The sequence below is a fragment of the Acomys minous genome (assembly GCF_964271855.1).
Source record: "Acomys minous genome assembly, chromosome: 1".
Classification (NCBI taxonomy): Eukaryota; Metazoa; Chordata; class Mammalia; order Rodentia; family Muridae; genus Acomys; species Acomys minous.
Window position 1 is genome coordinate 22,131,431 of NC_140483.1, and position 17,313 is coordinate 22,148,743.

At 44.7% G+C, this 17,313-nt stretch overlaps 1 protein-coding gene across 2 annotated transcripts in view; it reads right to left on the bottom strand.

Moving 5' to 3' along the window:
- Positions 1-1,109: 1,109 nt before the first annotated feature.
- CD244 (CD244 molecule) overlaps positions 1,110-17,313 on the bottom strand; it is a 31,317-nt gene continuing 15,113 nt past the window's right edge. The window contains exons 2-9 of one of the 2 annotated variants that reach the window (XM_084782446.1): positions 12,729-13,061; positions 12,339-12,614; positions 9,624-9,728; positions 8,995-9,149; positions 6,942-7,007; positions 5,407-5,469; positions 3,857-3,913; positions 1,110-2,772 (exon numbers count right to left, since the gene is read on the bottom strand). In XM_084782446.1, coding sequence (XP_084638572.1) covers positions 2,692-2,772; positions 3,857-3,913; positions 5,407-5,469; positions 6,942-7,007; positions 8,995-9,149; positions 9,624-9,728; positions 12,339-12,614; positions 12,729-13,061 — 1,136 coding nt within the window. In that variant the 3' untranslated portion in view covers positions 1,110-2,691. The remainder of the gene's footprint in view (positions 2,773-3,856; positions 3,914-5,406; positions 5,470-6,941; positions 7,008-8,994; positions 9,150-9,623; positions 9,729-12,338; positions 12,615-12,728; positions 13,062-17,313) is intronic. The other variant, XM_084782447.1, reaches the window with a different exon arrangement.

A 17,313-nucleotide genomic window follows, 5' to 3' on the forward strand; every position in this document is an offset into this window, starting at 1 on the left:
GTGGCAGTGCACGCAACACAGCCTTCCAAAAACTCCTGGGCCTTAGCGGTTCTCTCTGTTCTCAAGAGCTACACAGCCCTTGACACTTCAAAGACCAGAAGAAATCAATGGTAGTGTTGGCAAGATGGCTCAGTGGGTAAAAGTCCTTGCTGCCCAGCCTGGAGACATGAGTTTAATCCCCAGAGCTCATGAAAAGGTCAAAAGAAAGAATCAACTTTACAGAGTTGGCCTGTGAGCTCTACATGCATGCACCCACCAATATAGTATTATTAGTATTATTAGTATTAGTATTTTTTAAAAAGAAATCCATGTTAGTATCATTGGTGTTCATCTGCAATGTTCTGATGCCATCTTTTTAAAATCTACTTTTATGTGTATGATCATTTTGCCTGCGTGTATGTATGTACACTACATGCATGCAGTACCACCTGTGGAGGTCCAGAGAGAGTGTTGGATTGCCTGGAGGAGGAATTACAGCCTGTTGTGATCCACCTGATGTGGGTGTTAAGAACTTCACCCGGGTCCTCTGGAAGAGCAGCAAGTGCTCTTAAACACTGAGCCATCTGTCCACCCCCTTCTCTCCATCATTTTTTTTTTCTATTTGCTTTCTCTGAGACAGGGTTTCTCTGTCTAGCCCTGGATGTCCTGGGACTCATTCCATAGATCAGGCTGGCCTCAAACTCACAGAGATTCGCCTGCCTCTGCCTCCCTCATGGTGGAATTAAAAGCATGTGCCACCGTGCCTGGCTTCTCCATCATTTCTTACTGTCTCTGCTTACCAAACTCCTTAACTCACCTCCTAATATCTGCCTTAAGACCACAGACTCTTTTTAAATATATTCCATTCTTAACACTTGCTTTAAGATGTGCTCTGTGTTCCTACCTAAGGGGAGGCAGCCTACTAAGTGTGTACAGGGATGAGGGATCGAGTGAAACACAAGCAAGCACATGCCTTGGCTGCCTTCAGGGGGCTGCATAGGCCTGGGTGGCTTGCTCTCTGCTACCTCTGTGAGAACAACACTAACAGTAAGCCAGAAAACCATACCCACCTCCATCAGAACTTAAACAGACATGCAAGTGAAGGCTGATCAATGACCCACACTGATGAGTATAGAGAAGCTCATCCATTTAATCCAGATTAACACTGACCCTGTGTGAGAGCAAACGTTCATGTCAAATTCCCTTGATAAGCACAAAGTGAAATTCCTGAAGAGCAAGAGCAAGAGTCTGAGCCAAGGATAGTGGCATGTGCCTCTAATTCCAGCAAAGGAGGGAGGATCTTTGTGAGTTCAAGTCCAGTGTGGTTCACACAGTGAGGTCCAGGACAGCTAGGGTTGTACAGTGAGACCCTGTCTAAAAAAAAAAAAAAACCACCTTGACTCTGAGTCGTGTCCTCTCTCAGTTCACACTTGTTTTCTTCAGCTCGTCCAGAGTCATGGGCCTGCTCCTCCTGCACTGCTGAAGGAGTTAGCCTGAAGAGAGAGACAGCATGGCATGCAGTCCCCAACGGCCTCATCTGCAGCAATCAACTATTTGAACCTTCCCACAGGGAGCACTCCTCAAGATTCTGGATTTGGGTAGCTTGGGTTCCTGAGAGATTTCTGCAAAGAAGACACCATGGGCTGGTGTGGTGGCACACAGCACTGTTGCTGCCACTCGGAAGGCACAGCAGGTGGATCTCTGTGAACTTCAGGCCAGTCTGGTGTGCATAGTGAGTTCCAGGCCATCCTGAGCTACACAGTGAAAAACTGTCCTGAGGAAGATGAAGATGGTGACAAAGAAGACAGTGACAAGATAGATTTCTGGTGATAGGGTTTTGTAAGGCAACCATCACAGTGTGAACAACACTGATGCTAACTGTTACCCAGGATGGCATACCCTCCGGCTGATTCCTCCGTCCAGAGACGTGCTTGACCTACACCCTCTACTGCACTTCTTCCTACTGTCCCTTGTGGACAACTGACCAGAAGCAAAGATGTGGGGTGATCAGAGGTTTCCTGAATTTGAAAGAAGCCAAGACTCCTGCTAGCTCCCAGGCAGCCTCAAAGAGGAAGCGTGCTTCCTCCCACTCTGAGTCACCATCACCTCTGGCTGTTCTCACTTGGGAAGTTGGGCAAGGGAAAGGCCATACTAATGCTGCCATGGGTGGCGGATAACATCTTAGAGACTCATGATTATGCAGCACATTTATACAGTGTTGTATAATTTTAAATTATACAATTTATAATATATTATAAAATGTAAGCCCTGGATTGCAGTGTCACAGAATGTGGCCAACACAACCTGTCTGCCCATTCTTGTCTGGTCTTTAAGTTTGGGAGGTTTGTTTTTTGGTTTGTTTGGTTTTGGGTTTTTTTTTTAACAACCTTGATCTTACAGTGGCTGTTAAAATTTGTTTTCAAGCCATATATAGTGGTACATTCCTGTTATCCTAACACTTGGGAAGTACAGGTGGGAGAATCAGAAGTTTAAGGTCCTACTTGGCTGCTTAGCAAATGCAGGCCATGCTGGGCTATGTCAGATCTACCCTAAAATAAAATAAAGTAAAATATAAAATATGAACCATGAATAAACTACATTTTCTCCAGCCTAGAAGCTGTTCCACAGACTCATGCAGATTCATCATCATTTTCCGTGCTCCCTTCCAAAGTCAATGCTGATCATAACACAGGATGAGCACACTGCCAACAACTAGAAATAAACATCGAAGTTCTCCAGCTCTCTGCGGCTCAGTCTGGCAGGGTTGTGGGCCTTGAGGCTCAGCTTTCCAACCTGCAGGGGAAAGGGAGAAACTTCAGACCTTCGCTCTGGATTATCCTTAAAATAATCTCACAGGATGTGATCTGCTATCCCCATATTACAAACTAATTAAAAAAAAAAAGATCAGAGCATTATGACACATTCCTCAAGGCCACTAATCAGTGGGATGTGAAGGCACGACTTGAATCCACTCTTCTCCAGTTCTGCTGCTGTTTTTAATGCTCCGTGCTCCTTGGTGACTCCCAGCCTGGCCTGGCCATTGCCTCCTTTACAACTCTGGCCTGTCAGATCAGCATTAAGGTTGAGCTACCACTGTAATGCTAAGAATCCCCATAGGCAATCACGTGGCTGAAAACATTTGTATTAGACCTTGGGTGTTTTGATTATAGTATGAAGCTAATCCTTAGGGTGCTCTTTGTGCCTTGAGTTCTCGGGATATAGACTGCAAGCATAGAGACAGGGCTATCACTCACTGGCAGAATACTTGTTTAGCACACCCAAGGCCCTGTGTTCCATAGCTAATACTAAGAAGAACAAATGAAGGGTGTGGTTAGATTATACCTACCTTACAGCATCCTTCAAACCTTAAGTGAGGCAATTTATACCCAGGCAGTGCCAACTTGCTCTATACCTTAGGAGTATCACCTTAATAAACACTAAGACCCTCAGTTAGCTGTAACATTCAGTCTCACATTTGAAGGACGTCCTCTGTAGAAGTCTAAGATCCCCCACATTCTAAAATGATTCCCAATGACTTCCTAATTTTAGGGAATGATTTAGAGGCCTTTCTTTTCCCACTCTCGGATTATCCTCTGTATGTCTCACACATAACCTTCAACATTAACACATAGGTAGCTAATTAGCTTAGGGACGGCCCTAGTTTAGAACCCAGGCTTCCCAGCCTTCAACACATGATATGACTTTGAGTTAAGACATTCAGTTTTCTGGGACCTCAGTGTCTTCATGAAGGGTCCCTGGAGCCCCAGTAACTCTGAGGCTGTTTGGATGATCTTGTTATAAATATGTCCCCTTGGCTGGATCTCAAGAGTCTACACAGACACTAGACCCACTGTGAAGGAGAGTTCCAGAATCTTACCTCTTCATACACAGAATAACTTGGGGAAGTGCTCTGGCTCTTCTTCTTGGATCCAGACTAGAAGTTGAGAGTTAAGAAGGTTTAAGTTTAAGATGAGAAACGCCTTACTCCTGACTCACATGCAAAATCCTAAAGAGAAAGCCCACTAGGCAGGAGTCAACAGTGATACTTGATAGTACCAGGAGAAGCACAATGCATTCTGGCCTATGATATGACCTTCCAAGCTAAAGTCACAATTTAGTGTCCCATACCCACACAGCCCTCCAATCCAGGGACACACATTCCTAGCGTTCACACATCCAAACCCATGTCCTTCAGGCAGGACCACCTGAACCAATGCATCATTTCAGTGCACCCTCCTCTAACATAAACAGACCTAGTGTGCTATCCTTAGCGCATGCCCTGAGCATGGTGGTTTTATGAATCATTAGCTATGCTCTGAGTAGTACGTAGTAGTTTTTATTATTGTGTATGTAGCGCATGTATGGGCATGTGTGCTGCAGTTGCATGTGGAGATTAGAGGTCAGCTTTTCAGGAGTCAGCTCGCTCTTTCCACCACAGGTTCTAGAGCTCAAACGCAGGTGATTTGGCTTGCATAGCTGGTGCTCTTATGTTTAACCAATCTCATCAGCCCTAAGATTTTCTTTTCATAGAATACCAAACCATGCCACCGTGCCTATGAGCATTTATGCTTATATCGCAGCATGTAATTAAAAATAAGTATGTCTCATAGTGGAACCCAAGTGGATTGATGACTTATTGGATTAGAAGATGAATGAAGTCTGAAAACTTGTCCTAAACCCCTTCAAACCACAGCCCCTGACCTGCACAGATTCCCGGTTTTGTGGGATTCTAACTCCCCACTCTGTTGAGGTATAGCCTGTAGCTCTACTCTGTGGTTCCAGCCACAACAGCACTACTCGTCCTATTCCCTCTTACCAGCTGAATGGACAAACATGAGCCCAGGACTCTGTGGTCCCTGACATGTTGAGAGCTGAGGGTGAGCAGGCCTTGCGTCTGCTTGACTCAAGGTCATGGTGGCGGGCTGCTTCAGATGAGGAGCCTCCACTCGTAGCACTGACTAGAACCTTTGGTCTTTGAATGTCAACATTGTGCCTTCTTAGTTCAGTTCACACCTTCAGCTCCAGGCATCAAGCCGTTACCTTGGAAACCTCTCCAGCAGCTCTCACGATAACCTCAGCTTTCCTAGAAACAACACTGGGATCTTCCTGTCCAAAACGCTACTTGTCTGTCCCTATCCTTCACCTACCACAAGAAGTCTAAGAAAATCCTAGAGCCTGATGCTCTCTGGATCTCAGAACTGCTCTTTTTCTCCAGGCGAAATTGGAGAGGCATTTCTCCCTCCCAGACCCTTAACATTTAGATATAACCACTTAGCAGAAGCCACTCAGCTGCACAGAATGGAAGGCAGCTCACGGAGACATACATATACATGTTCTGCAAGCACAGACCTGCAAACACAGAAGACTACACACATGCAAGGATGCACTCCTGTTCAACAGAACCCTCTACAGGACTAGACTCCTCACCTTCCTGCAAGGCTGGACTGTTGCATATATTGAGCGTTTTTCTTGTGGTGTGGAATCAGAAGGCTAATGAGGGGAAAAAAAGTATTTCAGAAATATAGATCGAGCATAACACTTTGCCTGAGCTCTGCCTAAATGGAAGCTATGAGCTCTGTTTACCAATGAGAAGAAGCCTAGAGTAGCTGGGACATAACGACTGGCATTAGTCCCACTGTTACTGTTAGTCACAATTACTACTATTTGTTGTGCACTTATTTCAGCTATATATTTTATTTCCTAACCTTTATGTTATTTCTTTTTTTTTTTAAGGGTAATGTCCCTTCTGCCACAAGCAAGTTTACAGATTCAGAAGAAGGAGGGAAAGGTAAAGAAGAAGAATGAGGAGGAGAAAGAAGAGGTGGAGGGAGAAAAAGGCAAAGATGACCATGGCACACAGTAGAAGAATTCAAACCCAAGATTTTCCAGGGTCTCCTTAACAGCTCAATGGTTCCCTGTGGTAATGTCTTCCTTTTCTAGACCTGAAGTGCATTGCATGCTCATCAGGGCAGGCACCCTCTCCATGGTCAGATGTTCCAGAGGAGGAGTCGCATTTTCATTTAGCACCCTGATCAAGATAGGTTCTTCTTTGAATTTATTCAATTTATTCTCTTTAGAGCCCAATGTGCCTAAAGCCAGAGAACTGGCAGGTACTGGTCACTTTTAGGATGGATTGCTTTATGATACAATTTTACCAACAAGCTAAGTGAGGGCTTTGATCTTCCTGGACTTGGTCCTTGAAGAGGGGAGGAGAGGAAAAGAGGAAAGACAAATGAGAGGTGAAGAGAAGAGATGAGAAAGAAGAAAAAGGAGGGGAGGAGAAAAGGGAAGAGGCGATAACAGGATGAGAAGGTTTTATCAGGAATTTTTCACTGCTGTCCATCACCAAGCATTTTCCCTTGGAAGAGAACACTTGACACTGGTAATCAGTGAAATCGTGCCTCTGCCAATACTAGAGAATATCTTTACAATTCATGCATGAACTTCTATATTATCAGGAGTTAGATGCATGGCAAAAAGAGGAGGGATGAAAACTGAAAAACTGTTCTGCTCAACTTTCTTACTATTCAGCTATGTGTCCTTGAACACGTCAATTAGCCTGAATCTTAGTTTCTTCATTTGTAAACTTCCCAAGACTGTCAAGTGGGAGTTATTAAGAAAATGGCCAATACTGTTAAATCTAAATAAGAGTTTTAGAAAACACCAATACACATTTATTCTTTCCTTGACAGAGATAATGATTAATAGTACCCTTAGAATAATCAGAGAAAACCATAAACTGGATCCTGTAACAAAGTTCACTCTCCCATAGACAACCTAGTCTAGACTTCTGCTAGATGTGAAGAAATGATCATTGCAAACAGCTTCCTAAAGCACCCGAGGCTGTCTTCCAGACCCCAGGGGACACCAATGCCTCATTCTCCATCCAACAGTGTGTTTTAAGTGAGGCGTAGGAAGCCCTGTAGGCTGGAATGGGATGGGCAGGAGAGGCCAGAGGGTACCTTGTACTGGATCACAGAGTAGATGGTTTGTTCATTTCCAGGGGATTTCTGCTCCAGCATCTGATCCTGCACAGAAAAGAGTAAAGGGACACAAACTAATCTCTGTCTGGACTTGGGTTGAGCAGTGAGAGACATCACAAAGAAGAATGGGTCTCCAGTAGGAGACAGGTGCAAAGCTGGGAGAGCCTCATCACCAAACACCCCAGAAGAGATGGGAAGAAAAGTGATTTTGCAGTAGACCAGCAGCAAGGAACCCCCCAGGAGTCAACAGTCCAACAGGTTCCCCGTCTCTTCCTTCCCTTCAGCAACTTTAGAACTCCCTCTCACCTTTGCTGACTTCTGAGTATGAACTGCCAACATAACCACGAACAGTAGGCAGAACTCTAGGCAGATTTGTGCCCCGAACCTTTCCTCTTCAGGACATTGAAATTCAAAGGGTCCAAACATTTTAAAAGATGTGGCAATCGTAAGGCCCCTCCCTAGATCCAGGATTCATGGTTGGCTTACTCTTGGCCTCAGTCCCACCCCCAGAGAAGTTATAAACACACTCTGAGTGCACTGAACATTTCAAACAACTTGCTGAAGCACCTGAAGCTGTCTTCCAGACCCCAGGGGACACCAAGGCCTCATTCTCCATCTTACAGTGTGCTTTAAGTGAGGCTTAGGAAGCCCTCTAAGGTTGGAATGGGATGGGCTAGAGAGGCCAGAGGCTACCTTGTACTGGCTCCTCCCTGCTTGCCTCCCTTCATTTCTGCTCCACAGGCAGTCAGAAATGGAAGTATTCCATCTTGCATGCCTCCCAAAACACAGTGCCAAGTGGGGCTGCCAGGGAGGTCAGGAAGGCTACGAGGGTTCAGTAGCTGAGCTATCTAGAAGTAAGAGGTTGAGAAGCAGAGAAACATCAGCCATTCTTGGCCGCTAGAAAGTCAACAGGAGAGTGTTGCTTTTCTCTTCTGTCCAAACCCATGTGAATGTGTCTCCATAAAGGTTAGATCTGCAGCCCAAAGAGAGGCCATAAGAAACTTGGGGTGGAGGCCTCCAAGTCAAAACCTGGAAATAGTGAGGAGACACCAGGCTGAGGTTGGGAAGGGAGGAACCCCAAGTCAAAAGGTGGTCAACAAGTCTTACATGGCTGTGAATCCTGTAAGGTACAGTAACAAATGGCCTGAAAAGATATGCCCACTGACATAAACAATGCTATGCTTGTTATTTGATTCACCAATCAGCTTCTGATTGTATTTAAAATGCACTCCAAAAAAAGATGAAACTAGTTCCTCATACCATAACTAGATGAAAAGCCTGTGGCTGACTAGATGAGACAGCTGAGAGGAGAACTTAATGCTATTATCCTGATAAATGGTCATATGAAAAAAGAAGAAAAAAGTGGTCAATAGCCTGAGTTCCCAAGAGGCCATATATATATATATATATATATATATATATATATATATATATATATATATATATATATATATAATATTTCTTCCTCTAGCTCCCATGTTTGATCTACTCTAATGTCATCTTTATTTTATGACTTTTTTTTAATAAGCACTTGGGTATCTGGTGGGTACATGTACCCTAAGGCCCAAGAGCAGTGGGAAAAAAAATCCATCTTCTTTTTAGTATTCCACTGCTGGGACAAGGAAGCAGGCAAAAGGAGCTGCCTTCAGCCAGCTAATGCACAAAGGGAAACTGGCCCTGAGCAGAGATTCTTTATCATTTAGATAGGTTCAACCATAACACTGCAAACAACAACTCTATGACAGTTGCACTCATCCTGGCATTCAGCCCAACTGGTAAGACTGAGCTGGAATGAGGAAGATGCCCAGATGCGGTCTGGAAGGGCATGGTGGACACATCCAGCCCTCTGTTATTGACTTCTTTCCAAGTCCGCCCCATCTCAGCAGATACAGTACAGCACCGTGATGCCCTTCTGCCTCGTTTTCATTTTCTCTGCTGCTGGTCCCCCCCCCTTTTTTTTCTCTTTAGGCAGAGCCAGGAAATTAGCGGAGGAAAAAAAAAAGAAGAAGAAAAGAAGAGAGCTGAAGATCACCTTATAAAGACAGCTGTCCCATTCTCTTTTTCCCCTTTCATCTTCCTGGACAAAGGAGGAAGATCCTGAGGCCCTGGAATGTCTGCGTTGATCCCTCCTGATTTGTGGGTCCGTGATATATTCATATATTGTCAAATTTTCTTTAAGGCTGGACTCTGTGTGAGGAAGAAAATAAAGACTAGAACTTCAGAAACCTTCAGAAGGTTTTCTGTCCAGACTTCCATATCATAAGCCACACCTCTCCCTAGGATGGTGAAGATCTTTGAAATGGCTCTAGAAAACAGCAGGCTGATGCTCTTGCCAGGGTACCCAAAGAGCACAGTAGAGCAATTATCCCTGACATATATTTGCCACCATGCTAGAAAGTCACCAACCAAATCCAGCACCTTAGATAAACCGGTACACTGAGGACCATGCTGTAGCTGTCCTGAAGCCACCATAGATAGTGTGAACAGGAGGCTTCAGACATTGGTTGCCCTCCTCCTCCATCCATCCATATTCACATATATCCCAACATCCTTCCCAGGAAAAGGAGATGCCATGTTTAGAATATAGCCCATGGACACAGGGCCCATCCACCCGACCTGATGCCTCAAGCAACAGCATCCCTTCAGGAGCTTTCTACTTACGTGACTGCCTCCTCTTCTTGGCCCACACGCGGAAGCAAATGATAGCACCAAGAAATAGTGTGACCAGAATAACGGTGAGCACCACCAAGGCCAGAAGCTTGAATTCTGAATGGACACAAAAAGGTAGGAGGACTGAGCCCTCCTTTTCTCAGATGTTAGCTTCAGGAACTATCCCCAAACCCACTGTCCTCTCTCATGTGGCCTCTCTCCTCACATCCTATGAATTCCGTTACCCTTGCTGTTCCTCCTCAGCTGGGGGACAGACTGGTCCAGCTTATACATTCCAGAGGACCAGTGCTACTTACTTACCTTTCTCAAGTAATTTTCCTACCTGGAAAAAAAGTAATGTTTTCCTCTAAGAGCTAATTACATGATCTGATACCTGTAAAACATCTTGTGCAGCAAGTGTTACATCTGTCTACTGTTTTAGCCCAGCAAAGACTCACCACACACCTTCTACTACCTGGTTCTTCTGCCCTCACTGCCTCCCCTCATAGGAACTTCATATCCACCATTTGTTTTGCACATGGACCGTTATTTGTAATCCAATCAACAAGAAGAGAATGGTGAGGAATTTCACACTACAGCTATGCACCAAGGAGCTTTTCAGAAGTATTATCTCATTTGACCTTAACAGCAATGATGTGAGGTACCTCTTATTATCACTTCCATTTGACCAACAGGAAAATGAAAACTCCCAGAAGTTAATTAATCTGCCTGTGATCACAGAGCTACTATGATGCTTCATCATAAATAAATAAATGAAGAAATTATGATCTAGGCCCCCAAACCAGTGTTACTACACCTTGCCTGAGTCCTGATTGTTTATTTCCTGCCCACGAATAACTTAGTTTTATTGCCCCTCCTCCCTTTTGAGGAAAAGTTGTATTATTCAATAGGGTAGAACCAGCTCTGGCTAACGCACAGTGGGGAAGTGGTCCTGACCAGAGATTCTTTGCCATTTATATAGGCTCTAACTATAAAACTGAATTTTTACACACTCTTTCATCTTAAATGCCTTTTAGATCCCTGAGACTCTGAACAATTAAACATGTTTTACCAAGACAGAAACTGCAAGTTTGGTTGTTTGGGGACATTTACGATGAAAAGATATTTTCAGTTTTCTTGATTTCCAGGGAAGTTGTTAGCAACGGTCACCTTGCCTGCCTTGCAGAACTGTGCTTTCCCAGATAAAAGATGGAGAGAGGGCTTAAAGAGCATCTATCAGCAAAGGTTATCTTCTCAAAATCTCCCAGCAGAGGCATGCTCCTTTTGGTGTGGGAAAGGAGCTTAATGGTCAGCTGTGAGTGACCTTTCAACTGCCTAATGCAAGCAATGTTTCCGCTGCATTCTCTTTTGAGTAACTTAACATATGTAAGCAAACTTATCAGCAGGGAGATTCTTTATAGTGTTAGTTTACTGCTTCTGTTTTCTCCTTCGGCATCTACACTTTGAGTCAATCCTGTTCAGGTATAGAGTTTCACAGAGGGACCTTAGCTCAGGATTCCTACAGGAGGGATTCCCTGTTCTCTCAGCCATGAACTTCTGGAGGCTAAGAATTGGGCATTTTGCTCTGACTGCTCACTAAGAATTTGGAAACTGCACTCCCTTGGGATCTCCCACTGAAGTAAGGAGGCTCAGGGGCACAGGCTACTGGGTGGAGTAGTGACACAGGACACTGCTGTGACACTTCCTTGGCAGCAAATAACAATGTCAATTGTCCTTGTGTCTTAAGGACTTTCTGCATCGAGAGTCCAGGCCTGAGTAAGGTACATGGGATACTTCAAGTCCAGCCCTGTGAGAACCCCAAGAGCTGCTCCAGGGAAATATTCTGAGGACTTATTCCTTCTGCTTTTTCAGTGTTTTCCTCCTCTGAGAAAGAGGAGCTGTGCCTGATTCCAAGATAAGAAAATACACTACATGAACCTAAACTTAGCATGGTAGAAAAAACTTTGAGCCCAAAGTCAGGAGCTGAGCACAGTTTCTGCTGCAGACTTACGTATAGAGACTCCATGGATTGGGTTGGGTAAGATGGGGTGGTTGGGTAAGATTGGATTGAGTAGGTTGGGTAGGTTGGGATGGGTTGGGTTGAGTGGGTTGGGTGGTTGGTTGGATTGGGTAGGTAGGAATGAGCTGAATGGTTTGGGTTGAGTGGGTTCGGTAGGTTGGATTGGGTTGGGTAGGTTACTGTGTGGGTTGGATTGGATTGGGTTGGAACTGGACTGGTTTTCCTGTAAGTATCATGTGATAGCACATGAAGCCTTTATTTAATAGAAGGTGATGCAACCTTAACTCAGGTAACTTGGGATGAGCAACAAATGCAGAACTCTGCTAAGTACCTTGGCATTTTCCTGCTGCCCCCACTGACATGGTCCAGTGTCATTACCTCCAAGAAAACTCTCCAGCTTGAGGTAAAATATCAGTCAGAAGAAATTGGGTCTCCAATCTCTTAAATTAGGAAGATGATGTTCAGGGAATCACAAAAGTCACTATACAACTAGGTGTTCCCTACAAGGAAGGAAAACTACTATTTCCAACAGAAGAGGAAAATATAAATCCTCCCAGGCTAAGACAGCCCTGTGCCCCTAGGAGGCCAGGCATCTGCTGACGAAGCACCCAAGGCACTGGGCCAGAAGGCCATGCGACCTCATACCAGGGTCTCATGTGAGTCTTCTTGTAGGGTCCATGTTGTGGGCTAGAATGCCCCCCACTTACTCAGAAGGACACTCTGACAGCCCTGGGTGAGGCTCAGGGTGTGGTTTGCCCAGCTGACATTGTTGCTAACATTGCAGGTGTATGTGTGCAGGCTGCTGGCATCAGTGTGGTTCTCCCAGTGGGTACCATTCCTTTGTCCTGAGATCAGTGTGTCCCCTCTGTACAAAGTATAGGTCACATTGTTATCGTTGGGCACAGAGCAGAATAAAGACAGTTCGCACGTCCCGTTGGCCCAGGCCTTCCACTGGTGGTGCAGCTGAGGTGTCTCAACACGATCTAGAAGCAAAGATTCTAGTCAGAGGGTTTTAGAAATACAAGTCTTGCAGGAATCAGAGGGGCAGCGTGGGCAGTGCTAAAAAAAACAAAAAAACAAAAAAACAAAAAACTCACCAAATATAAAAACCTGGAATTTCTTATTGCAAACTGTTCCATTTTTGTTGGTAATCTCCAGATGGTAATGACCGCTGTCACCTTTCTTCGCTGACTGGATACCCAGAGAAAAATCCCCAGTCTTAAAAACATAGCTACTATTGTTTGTCTTAGAAGAAATGTTAATTAGCTCCCTGTCATCAGGGGGACACCATCGCAGGATCACCTCCTTAGTTGTTCTGTCTGCTGTCTTCTTCCAATCAACAGAAAAGGTTTCTGCCTCTATGTCGGAAGGCTTCAGCCAGAGAGTCTCTCCTGAGACACCCAGCACATCTTCAGAAACATCTGAGCAGCCTAGGAAAGAAAGCCTGGTCTGAGGGTGATTGAAAGAGAATGAGCCTTGACGCCTGTAGGCAGCTGCCTGCAACTTCCCCACGCTAAGGATCTGGCAGCAGTGTGAGGAGCCCAGAACCCCAGCTGCGGCTCCTTCTCCCCCCCACCCCCACCCCCACCCCCCACTCCCCGCCCCAGCTCTCCCTCTAGTCAAAAGGAATTCACCGACCAACAATAACAACTAAAATCTCCCTTGAAGATTTGTTTTTTTTATTTTTAATATGCACATGCATGTGTGTCTGTGTGTGGGTCTGTGCACATGAGGGCAGTGCCCAGGGGGGGCCAGAAAGAGAGCACTGGATCCCTTAGAGCTGATGTTTACAGACAGTTATGAGCTGGCCTCATGAGTGCTAGGCACTGAACCCAGGCCCTCTAAAAGAGCAGTCTGCACTCTCAACTGCTGAGTCATCTATTCAGGCCCAAACTACACTCTCGTGAGTACAGACTTTGTGGCAGATAAGTTTCCAATGTGTTGCAAGTACTTAACTTCACAAAAAGCCTGGGAAGGTATTTATTATCCTCATTTTTGCAGGTAAAGAACTGAGTTATAAAATACTTAAGTAGTCTCTGGAGAGATGGCTCAGCAGTTAAGAGCACAGGCTGCTCTTCCAAAGGACCCGGGTTCAATTCCCAGCAACCACATGAGAGCTCACACCTGTCCGTTACTTCAGTTCCAGGGCTTGTGACACCCTCACACAGACATACAGTCAAGCAAAACACCAATTATAGTGTGATTTATTTTGTGTGCTGGCCCTTTAGAGGATTCACAGTTGCTAGTCAACTGTGCTGGTCACACTTGCTAGTCACAGTTGCTGGCCCTTTAAGAATTCTATATTTTAAAGAGTCCTTGACGACAAGACAGGTTAACTTCTGGCAACACCCAGCCTACCCCAAAGAAGATAATGAGCATCAAAGAACCTCCTTATGGAGGTGGCTTCAAATGTTGCAAACCAGCCACTGGGCAAAATGTCCTCGTTTCTGCCACAGACAGAATTCTGCCTGAAAATGGGCAAGCTTGGATGCAGGCAGAGTTAACAGCCAAACTACCAAGACAGGGTAAGCAAGTCCTCAAAAGTTCCTGCATCACAAATATGTCTGTCAGATATATTGGGCCAGAAGGCTGAAGATGATACTCCAACATTATAGAGTTTGGGGTGACTGTTCAGGCAACAAACTGTCTCTGTCATTTTTTTTTCCTTCTCATATTGGAAGCTGCTAACCTACACTTCCAGTTCACTCAAGTAATTAAGTTTCATTCCTTCTCAAGTCTCTGATGAGGTTGAAGACCAGATAGTTTAGTCTTACAATTAATCTTAGCTGTTAACATGTTTTTTAGGTCTAGATAGATGTTTTAAGTTGACAGAGATGAGATATGATAGATATTGATTCTCATTCAGATTTTTAGACTTACCAAGATAGGAAAGATGTTTTCTACAAGGTTGCCAAACACAATTGGCCAAAACACAATGAATGTAACATTCACGTGATCCCTGATTGTTTTGTGGTTCTTCTTGCTGTATGTAATTTTTCTACTTATGTGTAGTAATATAAATATATATGCCAATAAAATAAAATAAAATCTTTTTATAAAAAAAGAATTCTTAGCTGACTCAGATGAGACAGGATAAGTTGTGGTCAGAGCACTGGGGAGGAGGACCCCACCTGTCAGAGGTCTAGGGGAGAAGAATACAATGGAAGATGGAGGGAGGGTAGGAGCAGAACAGGAAGATAAGAGTGAGGGATGTAATGTGAATAATTTATAACAATTTTTTAAAAGAACCCTTAGCTGTTAGAACTGCTTGGTCCTATGACCTTCAGTGTTGGTTTCCCCTTGGATTTCTGAGACCGGGAGAGGATATTAAAAAGCCAGCTGGGGCTGAGGAAGAGGGTTGGGATCAGGTTTGGGCAAGTGGCAGGAAAAAGAGAAGGCAACTGAGCCAGAGAAGATACAGTTAGGAGACAGTTGAAAGTGAATTGGGGTAGCAGAGGAAGAGAAAACAGTGGGTGGCAGCTGAGCCAGGAGAAGCTGAGCAGATAGGCTAAAACAGCTGTTACAGTTTGGAGCTGCTCGTACTAGGGAAATTGTGAGATGGGACTTGTTGAAGCAGACTGTTGGAGAGCTGAGGGAGGAACAGTCGGAAGAAACCTTGGAAGGGGCTGGCCTGGAGTCTGGGAGGAGGACTGGCCAGGAGTTAAAAGAGAACTGTTCACTATAAGGAAAGGAGACATTAACAGAAACATTTAAAGGAAAAAAATTTAAAAACACATTTTACAACCAATGAACATAAAATTATATATATGTACATATATATGAAAATCATTTCGTACATAACCCCAATCACACTGCAAAATGATAAGAAGCTGATTTGACTTTAGTGAGAGATTTTGGTTCAGCTCTCGTTTCAATATAATTTATTATATACGTACATAGGTGTTTACAGGTGCATTCACTTGTGCATGTGGAGACCAGAGGTGGATGTTAGGACTCTCAATCGTTCTCCACATTGTTTGTGTGTGAGAGAGAGGGGGTGTGTGAGACTGTGGGGCACACTCAGGCTGCAGCACACATATGGAAGCCACAGCACAACTTTCAGAGACAGATTCTCCCTTCGCATGCTTTTGAGGTGGGGCTACTCTTGTTCTTTCTCCCACTCTGCATCTTCCGGGCTAGCTAGCCCATGAGCTCCCAGGTAATTCTCCTGCCTCTGCCTCCCATTTCACCGTAGAAGCACTAGTATTACAGATGCTAGCCGCCACATCAGCGCTTTGCGGGTTCCAAGGATCATACTCAGGTTGTTGGGACTGTGATGCAAGCGTCTCGACACACTGAGCCAGCTTGCTGGCCCTCTGCCTTATTTTTGGAGACAGGAGCTCTAACTAAACCTGAAACTCATTGGTTGGACTAGACTGACTTCTTGCTTTCAGAACAAGTGCTATTACCCACTAAGCCTCTCCCTAGACCCTTGTTTCTGGATTTTTTTTCTTTTTTCTTTTTTCTTTCTTTTTTTGTCTTTTTGCTTGTTTGTTTGTTTGTTTTGGTTGGTTGGTTGGTTGGTTGGTTTTTGGTTTTTCGAGACAGGGTTTCTCTGTGTAGCCCTGGCTGTCCTGGACTTGCTTTCTAGACCAGGCTGGCCTTGAACTCACAGAGATCCACCTGGCTCTGCCTCTCAGAGTGCTGGGACTACAAGTGTGCATCACTGCACGTGCTGTTTTCAGATTTTTGAGACAGGGTCTCCCTACATAGCCTAGGCTGCCTATGAACTCACAACCCTACTGAGTAGCTGGGATGACAGACATGTTCCCCCGTGCTCAGCTCCTAGAAGATAATTTTATAACCAACAATGTTAAAGCACCACATTACTAATAGGAATCACTCCATTGTAATTTGGCTGTCAAGTTTCCCCCTAAAGACTCATATGCTGCAGGATTGGTCCTCAGATCATTGGGAGATGGCACTAACTTCACCAACGAACTACACAAAGGTGGGGTTTGGCTAGTGGATCACTAACAACACATCTTCAAAGGCTATGTCTTTCCCATTCCTTCTGTCTCTCTCTGCTTCCCAACTGCTAGACGGTAAACACCTTTGCTTTGTCACACTCTCCCACCATGATGTTCTGCCTCGCCACAGGCCCTCAGCAAAGGAGCAAGCCAACTATAAACTAAAACATCTGAAATATGGCTAGAGATACATCTCTGTTGGTAGCATGCTTGCCTAGCATACACGAGGCCCTGCATTTAACCCTCAGCCCTGCTTAACACCAGAAACAGTGGCACGCAAATGCACTCTCATCACTTAGAAGGTAGAGACAGAAGGATCAGAAATTTTAGGTCATCCTTGGCTACGTGGCAAGTCAGAGGCCAGGCTGGGCAACGTGAGACCTCATCTTAAAAGAAAGGGCAAATACAAACTCTTAAATAAGCCAAATATAAATTTTCCCCATTTTAAATTTGCCCCCCTCCCAGAACACTGAGGTAACCATGCATGGCCAACAGTGAACTGCCAGTGAGACCCAACAAAAACAATGCTGAGGGCTAGAGAGATGGCTCAGTGGTTGAGAGCACTGTCTGCTCCCCTTCTAGGGATCAAGATGTGACTTAATTAATATGGTGGTGGAATTTAAATAGTTACCTCAGGGCAGCCCAGAGCAGTAAATGAAGCCATTTGGTAAGGAACTTTATGTGGCATCGCCCAGAGGCTCTAGACTACAAA